Raw genomic sequence first — 14,930 nt, 5'->3', positions numbered from 1 at the left:
TGAATCTAATGTATTTTGGGCGCGCTGTGGGTATGCTAACTTGTCCCTATATACATATACTCTCTTAAGGACTACTTGTATTCTTCTTTAAGTTCTACAAGTAAGTAGTAAGTACCCCAATAAATCTTTTTATGTAATCTTCTTGTGTATTTTTTTGTGAATAGCTTCAAGTACTCCCTTATTATGTAGTTCATTATACTGTCTCTACATACTCAACTGATATACTGATACTCAGATTATTATTATTAAAAAAAAGTAATTTTAAAAATCCCAGACCTGCATAAATATATCAAACAGGCGATGTGCCCTAGGGTCGCGTACTCCGAGCCTGGCGCTGAACTCGTCCGGCCCGAGCCAGCGGGCCCGGCCCTGTAGGCCTTGCGCTGCTAAATGCAGCTCTAGTTGAGAACGTTCTAACCTGTGGACAGGGAATAAGGATTTTTAGGTTATTTTCTTGAATTATAAGTGTAGGTACATATATTGGTCTGATTTCAGATTTATTTTCTTATATTCCCTTTTATTATAGATGTTTTTATTTCACGAAAGCTGGTGTGCTATACTTGTAGCCATAGATGCGTAAGCTCGGGAACACCCAGTATTGACAGAGTCGTCGTGTCATACAATGACAATATGTGTTTTCATTTATACCACAGTAGGGCTCACGCGCTTTCACGAAATCGAACATACGATCCTTATTCTTCTTCTGAAGAAGAATATGGGTTTATGCTATGACTTGCCTAGAGTGTGTTACTTGGAAAATTATGTCAGCTAAAGTTTGGAACAAGAAGACACGCTGAGCCGTCAGAAATTAGAAATAGAGATAAAAATATAGGAATGATGATGACATGACTTACTCAATAATATTTATTAGCATACCATAATCATGATATAGGTACATGGCTAGAAAGAATGTTACTTGTGAGATGACGGCTGACGGAGAGTACGGAAGAAGAAAGCATGCTGTTAAAAAATAGCTAGTCATTTTGTTCTCCGTGATGCTCCGTGATCCTAATAATATTGGGATAAGGGCAGGAGGATGATAATTATGATGAATCATGTCATACAGGTAGTCGTTTTTTTAAATAATCTAGAAATCTAAAGACCCTTAAGGGCATAGTATGAAGAGTAAATTACCCGAGGTGTCCGCGTATCTCGCTGACCTCGCGGGCGGCGGCGGCGGCGGGCAGGCCGAGCCGCTTGGCGCGGGCGGCGAGGCGGCAGTCGTCGTACGTGTAGTCCAGCACCGGCACGCCCAGGGCTCTGCGGGGGGGATTGTACAATATACGAGCTGTTCATTCGCATCCCTGTCAATTTCAAGGACGTAATATAGAGTGTCGGCAATCATCGCGTGTGTAATCCAGCACTGCAAAGTAGAGCCATTGCTTAAAATATTTCTTCAAAATCACGGCAATCTCAATGTGACTTGTGAGATAACGGCAGATAGAAGAGTTTGGAAGAAAACATGCTGCGACTACCCTAAATAAAATAGACTTTCTGTATGGCTTTTTTTTTAAATAAGCTGTACCTTTTTACTATTTGTTATATTTTTCTCCTCGTCTGTGTTCCGTGTGTGTACATGACATAAACTAAAAAATAAACAAAATTGGAATAAGGACAGTAGGATGATGACTGTCTATTAATCTTACTTGGGGAACTACTGCATGTTGAAGGGATTAATAATTACTTTCATAGTTCGCTGGCATAGACTGAATGTTTTAATATAGTGCTGCGAGATAACTGACATGAGAGCTATAACTGCCAGAAGATGATTGATATCTTCTTGTAATGATCTTTTCTCCTTATAACAATAGTGTAGATAATACAGATAAATACGTACTTAGCCATAACATCTCGAACATTCCTGGCGTACAGCTTGGGATCTCTCTTCTCTTCCTCACTAGGGTAGTACACGGGCAGGAATTCGATCTCACAGGAACTGTGCACTTGAGTTAGTGTCAGCCATAGCAGCTTTAACCTGGAAAGGATTGAAAGAGATTTGTTACAATAAAGAACAAAATTGCATACGTATGTAGTTATTTTTATAACTTTAAAAATCGCTGCACGGTTCTTCAGAACCACCAAAAAAACACGAAAGGAGATACGAAGCACTTCCAAAATCTGATGGGTGACCACTATCCATGGCCTTGAACCATGGTCCACAATTTCTTGCGCGACCTTAGGTTAAACACTCAGTGTAGTGAACCTAAATAGTGTTACAAAAAAATCAAAGAGTGCGTTCAAAATCTTAGTTAATTACTGTCAATTTTCTCCAGAATACATGGCTTTGTTTTTCGTCTGCTACTCCAAATACTTATATGTACTTCACTTATGCTTAGTGATTAGATAGGTATAAGTAAGTATATACTTACGCGCCAGGTCCCTCCCAGGTCCAAGTGACGGTATCCCTGGCGTTCGGGTACCGGATGGTGACCGGCTGTACCGGCACACCCGGGTAGAACCCGCCCGGCTTGAACGTAATCAGACATGATCGGTTCGTGCATGTCCCTTCTGGGAATATTAGGACCTGAAAGAGGAATGTGACAAAATTATTTTATTTATAGAAATTAGAAATACATGTTAGATTTTTGTATCGAAAAAAATATTTACACCCATTGTATCGCAGTGGTCAGAAAAAAATAACAACTTTTCTTCCATAAACTTGCAAAGTTAATATGTGAATGAAGAAAGTATTTAGGTATTACCCATAACAACCTGGACTAGAGGAATATTTCTGTGACGTGTTTCTAACATAGCAATTGAAGTCGTATAACGTCGTCAGCCTCATATCATAATTATCAGAAGGGTACCTACTTCTCGATCTTAATAAACTTATAAGCCTTACCCATAGCATTTTACGGAAAATAAATAGGCATACCTGAGGCCAGTCCTCTTTAGAAGTAGCTCTCTCAATGATCTCCTTGATGGTATTCTGTCTGGAGTTGGGGTCATCCCGCCATACGTACACGGGTTGCGTGTAGTTTATCAATTCTGGAACATTACAAATTAAACATTTACCCTTTAGTACTGTTTGTAATTTGGCTTTTATAGTAAAGTGCGTATGTTACAATACAGTTAACACATAGAAACTGACGATTTGGAGATCCTTATCTCGGTCGGAGTATTCGACCTGAAGCAATTTTCTGTTCTAAAAGTTCCATTAGGACCAATTAATTCTACAAAAATAACTCTTTTTGTGTTGATATATTAGATTTGAAAACAATTTTACAATTTTAGGGAAAAAAATGTTGCAATAATTTCCCTCTTTTCCTTCAAACTTTAAAAATCTGTTCTCTATGATCACCAGTTTGAAAAAAAAACATAAAGAGAGCAGTTATCACCATAAAACTTAATGATCCCTGAAGGTAACCTCAGCTCTCTCCCATACTTACCGAGACCAGTGAAGCGTTTACAATAAGCAGAGACAAATATTAGTGCTGACAACACTGGCTACTAAGATAATTTCACCAACTGGAGACGCCATTGCCATACCTTCTCCTCCGCCAAAAATTCGAGAGAAGTATCGTCTTATAATCTTTTATGAATGAGTGCGTCAATTTTATGTCTGTGTTTGTTTTCGTTTGCGTAAGAAACGATGTGATCGAAAACGCAACATTGAGCTGTCATTATTTGTTGTGTTACATAGAGATTTGTGCTCATGGCGGTTCCAGTTGGCTACATTATCTTAGGTTAAGAACAAAAGCAAAGCGGGAGAAAGTAAGACTAACCTGCGGTTATCTTATACTCAATTAGCAAATACGTTGGCTAGGCCTAACTTAGTTTACAGCTGAGATAAGTATCTTAATATTTCTTAGTACGGTACATTTTCTAGATAATGTAGTCGGTTTTATTGCCTGCGTGTGAATCGTATCTTACCTGCTGTTCAGAGATTGAACATAGTGGCTTTCCAAGAATTATCTTTCTTTGGATATGACTGCCTGAATTATGTAACCTGTCAAGTAGTTTAATGATGTTCATATTGTAGTTTAATGATGCATTGTAATAACTACGAAATGCGGATGTTCAAAGTATGCAATCAATAACCAGTTTTGATCAATTTTTACACAGGTTTCCCTGTCTAAAATTCCACACTTCAGAGTTCCATAGGAAACACCATAGTAAACGTAATGTTGGCTTTAATATAACAAATTCACAGTTTTTACTTAAAGTTAAATAATTCAGGGCCAACATTAAAGGTGAATTCAACTGAACCATGACATGACGAGCTTCCTGGTCATAGTGTAATATTTACCATTCTTAGAATTATTTGATTTCCTATTTGAACAGTGTACTGTAAAACAATATTTATGTGGTATGGATTAGGGCCTGGGCATGTTTGTAAACAATAAAGAGTAGTCATTTGTTTATATATCCTACCCATTTATTTGTTGTGGATTATTTGAGTAAGTACCTCCGCCAAGGTTCTTAGTTGTATGCCTCCCTATAAATAGTCTCTATAAAAATAATATTTTAAGAAGTAATGTAGATGTATACTTATTAAAGAAGTCAATATTATAACAGCTAATATAAAACAAGCGGCTATATTAGGATGTGGCAAGTGTATGGTTCATGCCTTGCATATTCCATAAGGAAAGGCGTCTCCGAACATCGTAAGCGTACCTGTGTTCGGAAGTTAGTTGCGAAACGCCATGAAGTTTGGCTACAACTATACTTAAGTGTCACCCATGTTGACCCGTGATGAATAATCTAGCTACTGTTTTAGTTAGCACAATCTTCGGGATCCTCCTACAAAAGATACATAAAAGTTCATGTAACGGTGATCTACGATAAATAATTACAAACCTACTTAATTACCGCATTGTCGGCATCTAGTAATTGCTGGTTACGGTCACGATAATGCCCAGTTAGATACTATGCGTTACATTGCAAAAAATGTTCTACGTTTATTTTGTTAGAGTAAATCGTCTTTTGACACCGATCATTCTGGATCTGCATCCCATGCTCTTATTTGATAAGATTATAGGTGCGCAACGTGAGTTCTAGTAAAATAGATCTTGTGGTGGGTCTCACCTCTCCTCTTAAGGTGCCCTTTTAATTAAAACAGAAGGGGATCAAACTACATTAAACGCTGTCGCGTCATTTATTGCGAACTCTAGTTTTTTATTTGAATCACCGATTTTCAGACTTTGCAAGAAAACATCATATAGATGAAGAAAGACACATAAACCTTTTCCCTGCACTTACTTCAAGCTAAAAACAAAAGAAATCAAAACCGCAAAGGACTGTTCCAAGACTTAGTTATCGTCAAACTCCATCCATTTTATTTCACTGGATATAGAACCTAGTTTACTCCGTTACACGCGACCATCGCTCATTATTTCAGATTAGTTTTTATAAGTCTAGTATTGCCCATGAACTTTTATTGTTCTAAGAAAGCCAACTGTAACTCACGCTATGGGTTAAAAACCTAACAATAAGGTCTTGTAGGATTAACATTTTTATAAATTGGTTATAGGTACTTTTCTTGCTTATTAATTTTAGTTTTAAATAAGCACGCAGGTAGGTACATGATGACTATCAAACATTTTCTTTTAAATTAAATAAAAGTACACGAAACCTAGCCAATACTACTGATTGCCTGAAAGATAACATGAATAAGAAAAGAGTAGTTCTCAGTATGACGACTGATAGATAGAAATGAAAGCGGAAAACATATTGCGCTGACCACAAATGGTTTGGGAACAGGGCAGAAAGAACTAGCTAACACCTACACGATTATAACTATAGAATTCGTTAAAACTGATACGAAAACTATTTTCCTTCGCAATTTCCTCTCTATGTGATATGGGCTACTATAAATTCTTCTAGTGTTTTTACAGGTATCAATTTCTATTTCATAATCCTCAATTATGTGGACACTACAACTTTCTCCATATTACAGCAGTAACATAATAGCTACTTATAATTTGAAGTAGCACATCCAAAAGTGTCTAGACGAATGTAATTACTTTTTTGATTGGATTAAATATGTAACTATGCAGACAAGAAGTTAAACAGCAAAGAATTTTTGATGTGTTTTATTTTTTACGCGAAAGCCAAGAAGGAGTATATTTTGTATAAGTAATGCATGTAATATTCTTTACTCTCCAGCTCTTACTTGCAACTTTGTTTGCATCCCGGAGAAATAACTTAGCGTACCTGGATAAAGAATAGCCTATGTCGTGACAGTTCTTTTCGGGTTTATAATAGACAATATGGATAAAAGATATTTCTTTATAGATTAAACACGGTAGTGGCAAGCTGACCTTCAGTTCTAGACTTAGCTAATACCTAGGTAAAAGGCGTCAAGAAGCCCTAGTAGCATGCTACTCGTGTATTTATGCTTTATACTAATTTTATAAAGAGGCTCAATTTGTGAGTTTGTATGTAGCTGACGCTGAGCTCTTTAGCCAGACTGAGATGAGAGGATGAGAGTAGGGGCTGAAGAAGGCTGAACTGACAAGCGTTATAGGAAAAATAAGCCCTCTTGGCAGTCGGTAATAAGTAACCACATAGAAATGTTTTTTTATGAGTAGCAGTTGCTTCAGTAAAAGTCTTTAAAATCTGACAATACCACCATAACTTAAGGTAAGTTCAACTTGACCAAAGATCAACGTTAACCAACATCAAAGTAAAAGTATCATGTGTTACGTCACATACTTTTTACTTTCGTAAGTGGATAAGTTTATTAACCTCTTTTTCCTACGTTACACGCGAGGTTACATAACTTGAGAGAGTTATTCCCAATTTGTCATTAGTACCGATTGGTCACCAACTATTTTTTCCATACACCAAATCCCAATTGGTCATTCGAGCAAAATAAATAATTTAATATTTAAATTTTGAGTTTCGTTTCGTCACCCGCATAAAATTTCACTTAGCAGAGTACCGTCAGAAATAAAAGTGTTAAAAGAAAAAATTCGATGTAGGTAAAGGTTTTAATAGCTCTCATATAAATATAATAAAATTTACATTAAAACACAGGTGAAGACAACATGGGCATTTTATAAACCCGAAAATGTGACTCGATACTTTTGTGTACCGGTAACAAAAGTACCAGGAGCCCATAACTAGCAAAGAGATTGTATACCTACATAAAAATATTCACAAACAAGAAAATAAATATCCAAAAATAATTTGAATCTAGTCAGTAGTTGTTTTGCACATACTGCAGTTTTTTTTTTAAATTGGACCTTGTTCTTATAAACAGAACGTTTCAGTTCAATTATCTTCTTAAACTTCTTGTTCTTACTATTTATTTATTTAAAATACTTTTTGCACATTGCACAACGGCGGACTTAACGCCTTAGGCGTTCTCTACCAGTCTACCTCAGGGCGGTGGTGAAATAGACAATTACCATCCATACACAATTAAGAAAATATATTTATTTTTATTTTATTTATTTAAATGTACTTAAGTTTTGGTCACAAATTGTGCTATTTACTGTTTTTCCGGTATTCATTTTTAATAAGTCACATGCACTTCAAAGGGCACTCAACAACCATCTAATAATGCATTTACACCACATGTTTTTTTTTAAACCGGACCATACTTTGCCCATTCTTCTATATTTTGTCTCTTTCCAGAAAACAAAAGGCTTCTGTTTTATTACCTTATTTTATATATCATAAAATCGTGACACTCTTGACTGCTATACTCCTGTAAGTTATGCGGTCCTAGTACATGGTGGGCAGTTCCATGGACACTCGTTGATTGGTATATTACTCATCTGATTTATGCGATCCTGGTATTTTGGTTTTGGCCGTGCGTTGTGTGACGCCGTTGAAATCGTGATTTTATTAATAGCGTCTTGCCATTATCAAAAAAAACATAACCAACATAAATAAAAAAAACATACCTATTACTATATTGTAAAGCTTTTCTTGTTGACAGTACTTTTTACAAAATAAAATACGGATGACGAATTGAGACTAAGCAAAATAAAATATTTTATCGAATGACCAACTGGGACACGTTTTTTATGGATGCCAAATCACTAAAATGACGAATTGGGCATAACTCACTTGAGATAAGTCAAATTGATAGTTGATAGGTATAAAATAAAAGAGTAGAGTAGTCTAAACTCCAAACTCTCTAATTACAGGGTCAAAGTACAATTTCTAATTAAGTTATGAATATTAATGCACTAAAGTTTTCGCCAAAAATGGCCTGACTTGTGCTCGGAATTTCGCAGCGAGTCGCCATTGAGATTTGCGAGAGCTTACCTTTGAATTAATTTCTTAAAAGTTGATTTATTTAAACTTCATGTTAAAAAAATGGTAATAGAGTTACGTTAATCTAAAAGAAATGACTGAAAATCTTCTCATTATCAGTTTGGCTTTTTTTGTCGAAGAGACATTTATAAGCGTCTCTGAATTTCTTTATTATATTTAAAACTAGCTTCTGCCAGTGGTTTCACCCGCATCCCGTGGGAACCTCTGCACAAACCCGGATAAAAAGTCTATAGCCTATCTAGGCTATCTAACACTGAAATAATTTTTCAAATCGGACCAGTAGTTCCTGAGATTAGCGCGTTCAAGCAAACAAACAAACAAACAAACTCTTCGGCTTTATAACATTAGTAAAGATGACTTATATAGGTGTATTATATAGCTTAAGAATATCATTACTTCTAATTCTGAAGATGTCAAGAAACACGATCATCTTATCGTCTTGCGTCGTCATTTGTTTATGGTTTTCAGTAGGAATGTTTTATATTTACTAGAGCGGAATAACGTGTGTTGTATGTAAATATATTTCTAAGATAACGGTGGAAACTGCCATCTAAGACCATTATCTTATCGTACATCACTACCGGGTGACCTCATAAATATTATTACCGGTAATTAGTACTTACAGATTTTTTAAATAGTGGTCCTACTAAGACGAAGCTGTGTCTAATCTATGTTTATTTCTACAGCGCCAAAAAAAGTTCAGCAACCTTTTTTGATATTCACATAAAAAATTGCAATAATTGAGAAATAAATTAAACTCTCCGTTTGTTTTTTTTTTTTTAATATACAAAACGAGAACCTAATCATGCACTCGATCACCTTTTACGATTACTAGACCAAAGATTGTAAATAAATTACACACCGTCTACTCTCTTAACCCACGACATTTAAACAAACAGTCAAACACAGCATCAGACCATATCTAAAGGGGTCACTAACAAAAGGCTATACATATGAATAGCAAAGAAAAATTCGTTCCGTCTATTGTAGAAGTTCGAACGTGCACACAAACAAAGCCACGGTGAAAACATATGCTTCACAAAAGGCTACGGCTTTCAAAACATGGTGTTTGTCAAGCGTTCGACGGATCGTGAATGAGTGATTTAAAGCTTGCTTTTTGAAAAGTTTAATGTGCTTTTGTTTAGCAATAGCACACACAGTGTAGCTGTTGGTCAAGCAGACAAACTTACACATTATTTCCAGATATTACATATCATCATCCTCCGAGCCTTTTTCCCAACTATGTTGGGGTCGGCTTCCAGTCTAACCGGATTCAGCCGAGTTCCAGTGCTTTACAAGAAGCGACTGCCTATCTGACCTCCTCAACCCAGTTACCCGGGCAACCCAATAATACCCTTTGGTTAGACTGGGGTCAGACTTACTGGCTTCTGACTACACATAACGACTGTCAAGGATGTTCAATGACAGCCGGGACCCACAGTTTAACGTGTCATCCGAAACAGAGTCATTGGTGTCTAAGATATACTTAGAAAGTACATACAAACTTAGAAAAGTTGTATTGGTATAGTTCGGCCATTCAGAGAATGCGTTCCTGACACGTCGCGATTGAACTGACGACGTAATAACATTCATTGATTATTGATATAATAATGTTGTTTTAATGCTCCTCAATTGTTAAAACGGTAAACAACCAGCAAAAATATTTTTATCGTAACTGCAACGCCATTGCAAAGTTACGTCGTCAGTTCAATCGCGACGTGTCAGGAACGCATTCTCTGAATGGCCGAACTATACTTGCCTGACCTGGAATCGAACCCGCGCCCTCATACTTGAGAAGTTGGTTCTTTACCCACTAGGCTACCATGACTTTCTCATGATATCACATAGTCTATTCGTAATAGACAGCTCACAGCTGGGTTGCTGAAAAGTTTTCTCATCACCGTTACTTCTTTTCAGCCTAACACTAGGAACTGGGTGCTTACCAAACACCACTATATCACAATATTTGACGTGAAAAAGTGCTAATAGTTAGACTTTGTTGATAGGTAGAATAGCAAGAAGATGAACTGAAGCCGACCTAGGTACATCGACCACTTTTAAAGCCACGTCTAAGCCATGTCCTCAAATACAATAAGTATTACTTACTAACGATTCATGAAACTTTATTTCTAAAGCTTTATGTTCAACACATTGACTTTCATCAATATTGTTCCTTTGTAATATGTTCCCAGTGCTTATGAGATGCTAATTCTTATTCATGCTATTGGTAATATAATAAGCAATACAGACTTACATTTGTGCCCACATGCATAGAAATTCAGATATGGTTAAAACAAAACAGTTTCAGTCATTCTGTGGTTAGAATACCAAATCAAATAGTATGTGAACGCAACTTTATGAAGGTGAAGAAAATAACAACGTTAGATTTACCCAGACACCCATAAAAATTGGCACACCGTTGCCTAAAAAATATATTTCTGTTTGAAGTTATTGAATCAACTCAACTTTGAGGCAATATCCGAAAGGCTATAGCCGAAAGAGTAAGCCCACCACCAAGAAAAAACCCAGCACCAACCACCAACCCAAACCACCCAACCACCACCAGAAAAAACCACGTACTTCCAACATAATTGTCCATGCTTTCTTTCCTGACGATGACGGAAGACATCTTCGTCGCATACACGATACAGCTGTCTAAAAATGATGAATGTGGAGCGACCACCAGAATTGGCGCCTCTTTGCGACTGGCCTGCTTGCCTCGTATCGTGATCGCCATCCCGCCAGCCAAGTATGACATTTTCCCGATGAAGCATATTAGCGGCTTCAGGGCCCTATAAAAATAAAATTACATTGTCAAATGAGGTTCTGACAGTCTTGAAAGCCAATTTTGTTGGTACCCCAGAATCTGTGAATTTCGAATTATCGCTGTAAGGTCACAGCTAAATATTAAATAGACAGTTTTATTAAAATGACTGTAATTCCGCATTGTATAAAAAAAATAATTTCATTATGATCTAGAATACGAAAATAAAAGTACAAGATTGTTTTTTCCCAGTCCTAATAAAAAGAAATGGTTATATTGTTCGTATATACAGGCTGAAGTATTCAAAGCGACCTGCCTTAACTTATTCATTGGTAGTTTGAACATTGCAGTAACGTTCTGAAGGCACGCACGCTATTATACTTTATTATTTTAATACACGTACTTTGACAGGGTTCGAGGCTAAGGAACTTGGATCGATAGATTTTAGAGGTTGTAGTGAGCTTGTCTGTTCACGTATCTAAGAACTACCGTTAACCAACTTTCGACTTAAATATTCGCACCCAAATCGGTTAAAATCAGAATGACTTTAGTGTCCGTGGTAAAACCGAAAAACAGTTAACTTAAAATAAAAATCGAAAGTACGGCCGCAGCGGCAAAAATAACAAAATAGATTTGCCAATACTAAAAAACCTTTGACACCTCTTTAAAAAATGTCCACTAAATACAGCTATACGACATTATATAACATAACTTGTTTAGTCACATTAAAAAGACGAATGTACACAAGTTTGACTACAGTTATTTAGTTAGATAATGTGTCAAATACCGCATAAGGCTCTTGCCATATTGCAATTGCAAGCGAGCTTAAAGCCACTAGAAGCTTACATACTATAATTTATAGACTCGGGAAGAACTAACTTCGGTAAGAATGCATTAATTGTCACCCGCAAATATTATAAAACAAGAGCATTGGATAAATTCATAGCAGGGCATCATCCTCCCGGCCTTTTCCCTATAATGTTGGGTTCGGCTTCGGCGGAGTCTAACCTAAAAAAGTGTTTTACAAGGAGCGACTGCCTATCTGACCTCTTCAACCCAGTTGTCAAATTTAGTGGCTTCTGGCTAAATGTTCAAATGACAGCCGGGACCTACACTTTATCGTGCCATCCGTAACACCGAAGAACTTGCTATGATAAGATGTTCACCTATCCACGAACCGAACGCGCCGAGCGTTGCTTAACCTTATGATCGGCTGACTAGTGCGGCTCCAGATTTCAATAAAAAATAACCAAACACCTAATAATTAGCTAAAAATACATATATTTGAATGTAATAATTACAAACAAAGGCTATAAATCATATCTGCGCTTGCGCCGCGTCTTCACGTCGGATCTCCATCTAAAATAACGGGACGCGCAATTTTATACGCAGTTTACAAAAAATGTAGTTCCAAAATCATTTGAATGGTTATCATAATGTTAAAAAACTTTCTTTTTTTAGTATCTATGTTATATTACCATAATATTGTGATATGTATATTAAAGTGCAAATAAATATGATGAGTAATTATGGTTAGAATTAGTAAAAAATTGTGGGAAAAATGTATATACAGTACAGTCCTAAACGAGTAATAGGCATAACTTATTGAAAGATTAAAATATGTAATTTTCTTCTCCATCATTTTTTGCTATACCTCCTTCTAAACGGGTCGTCCCAGTTAGAAGTACCTAGGTAATCTCTGGTCCTAGTCTCTACAACTAAATATTTTTTTCAAAAGTAACGCCTCCGAATTTCATACTTATAAGTTACATAATTGGTTCCGAGATAACTATTTTCCCTACCTACTATGCATACTATGCATATATTTATTTTTGAATGGTAGTCACTATCCCACAGCAGGACACAGGCACCTTCTCATTTCTTTCGCTAAGGATTATCCGAAAGAGTTGCTGCGGTCCACAAGTGCTAAAAAAGAAACAAAAGGTGAATTTTAGACCACCACTACTTCCTCATCTTACAAGCCCATATCTAAAGCTTTTATCCCTTACTATAATAATAAATTCCAGAATCACCGAGTTCTATCAAATTAGTAGACCACACGTACCACAGCACCGAAGATTGTTTCTCGCAAACCCATTGACTCTCAACTCTGACGTCAATTGTAACATTGATTACACGCCATCCTTAATTTTTAGCTTCTAATAAGTAGGCGAACAGGTTTGTTTCAAATAACTTCGATTTATGTGTTCTGTTGCAGGACAAAGACCTTCTATTTCACTGAGAAACACCACTTGAGTGGGTCACCACGCTCTCTTCTCTCGTGAAGAGTAGCAATGTGCGTCATATCGGTTTTCGTTTTTTTTCGGCAGACCACATTTTACTTTAGCGCAGTCATTGATATTTGCATTGACGTACATTCAGGCCTAGTTGCACCGATGCTCGTTGGATGCAATTAAGGCCAGATATATTAAAATATCTCTTCTAAATACTCTTTTATCCGTCAAGCGTTAAAACAAGATTAAAAAGTGAGATGGTTGGTTGAACTTATTAGCAACTGCCAAGTCTTTTTCCTAACTACGACCCCAAGTCGGCATCCAGTTTTAACTGGATGCATCTATGTAAGTACCAAAGTTTTACATATACCAACTGTCTATCTGACCTCTTCAACCCAGCCGGGCAACCTTTTATTGGTTTTCAGACTTTCTGGCTTCTGACTACCCATACATGTAGTCGAGCTCATTTTCTTTTAAAATGCATGCTTTCTTTAAATGATGCTTCCACGGTACTCATTAACTTAACTAGGCGATAAATGTGACCAGCGAAACAACTCGCCCTCAAAAAGCCCCTTATTAAGGCCGTCATAGAGAAGGTACTTTAAGTTCATTAATGTAGCATAATCATAATAAATGAATAATAACAATTAGGATATAGACAATTAAGCCGCTATTAATTGCAGATAAATAGGTTATCAAAAATTCCACTTTCATTGAAATATCGATTCTTTTCACCTATAACGGAATTCCGACCTTCATATCACCGATTAAAAAAAAGGACCTAGTTCAACAATTTCTACAAAAACCGTTTAATACATAGTAGGTATTATAAAGAAACCAATCTAAGGAACAAAATGCTATGGGCAGGTAGTAATAGGTACTATCTATGGCTTCCATTGACGTGAAGTAACGGTGTGTCAAGATGTGAGCACGGATGGACAGCTAAATTAATGCAGTGACGATGACCGAAAAAACTAACATACAGGCTTAAACCATTTAACCAACCGGAGCCGCCATGTGCAAAGTCAGCCATTCTTATAAATGGTCTAAGAGTATAGTGTCTGTACATTTACATTATTAACCTTGCACGCATTTTACGGACCTATAATTATTATTTTTATAACTTAAATATAATTACTGTAATTATATTAATAAATAAATGCCTTTATACATTTTTGACTAAGGATTTGAAAAATATTTTCCTCCTTACCTATAAGTTTTTTATGTTTTCGATTCGAGAAAAAAATATTTTCAAGGCCGAATTTTGACCTCTTGGCAAAAACTTGTTTATCGATAGACGATATTAAGTTTTTTATGTTTTCAAAAATTAAGCCTACATTCTACCTGTTTTGTACTCTTGTTTTTCACTTTTTTCAACAAACTGAATTCATAAATATAACTGCTCAAAAAATCTGCTATTAAAAATATGTTTATAAAAATAACTTTTGCTAAAAGCGTTTCGATTTTGCACAGAGACGTTATTTATAGGCCATGTATTTTTAACGCAAAGGTCTGATATGACGTCAACCTGTCGAGGATATAACATATTTTTGGGATGTGGAATGTGGAAAAATCATAATTATGCCTTGACAGGGACCCGAGATATTAAGTTTTTCAGTCTTAAATAGAACCTTCTCTATGGTCAATGCTGTGACCTCAATATAGGTAAGTACCTCTATTTGAGAAGGAAAACATAACAC

At 36.2% G+C, this 14,930-nt stretch overlaps 1 protein-coding gene across 2 annotated transcripts in view; it reads right to left on the bottom strand.

Annotated features, from left to right (window-relative positions):
- The window catches only part of LOC124635301 (lysophosphatidylcholine acyltransferase), a 28,096-nt gene that overhangs the window by 2,634 nt on the left and 10,532 nt on the right, over positions 1 to 14,930 (bottom strand). The window contains exons 3-8 of one of the 2 annotated variants that reach the window (XM_047171167.1): positions 10,813 to 11,024; positions 2,876 to 2,988; positions 2,370 to 2,524; positions 1,838 to 1,975; positions 1,135 to 1,260; positions 277 to 418 (exon numbers count right to left, since the gene is read on the bottom strand). In XM_047171167.1, coding sequence (XP_047027123.1) covers positions 277 to 418; positions 1,135 to 1,260; positions 1,838 to 1,975; positions 2,370 to 2,524; positions 2,876 to 2,988; positions 10,813 to 11,024 — 886 coding nt within the window. The remainder of the gene's footprint in view (positions 1 to 276; positions 419 to 1,134; positions 1,261 to 1,837; positions 1,976 to 2,369; positions 2,525 to 2,875; positions 2,989 to 10,812; positions 11,025 to 14,930) is intronic. The other variant, XM_047171166.1, reaches the window with a different exon arrangement.

Source organism: Helicoverpa zea, chromosome 12 (genome assembly GCF_022581195.2).
Source record: "Helicoverpa zea isolate HzStark_Cry1AcR chromosome 12, ilHelZeax1.1, whole genome shotgun sequence".
Taxonomy (NCBI): domain Eukaryota; kingdom Metazoa; phylum Arthropoda; class Insecta; order Lepidoptera; family Noctuidae; genus Helicoverpa; species Helicoverpa zea.
The sequence above is the reverse complement of the archived record's forward strand: the minus strand, read 5'-3'. Positions and strand labels throughout refer to the sequence as shown.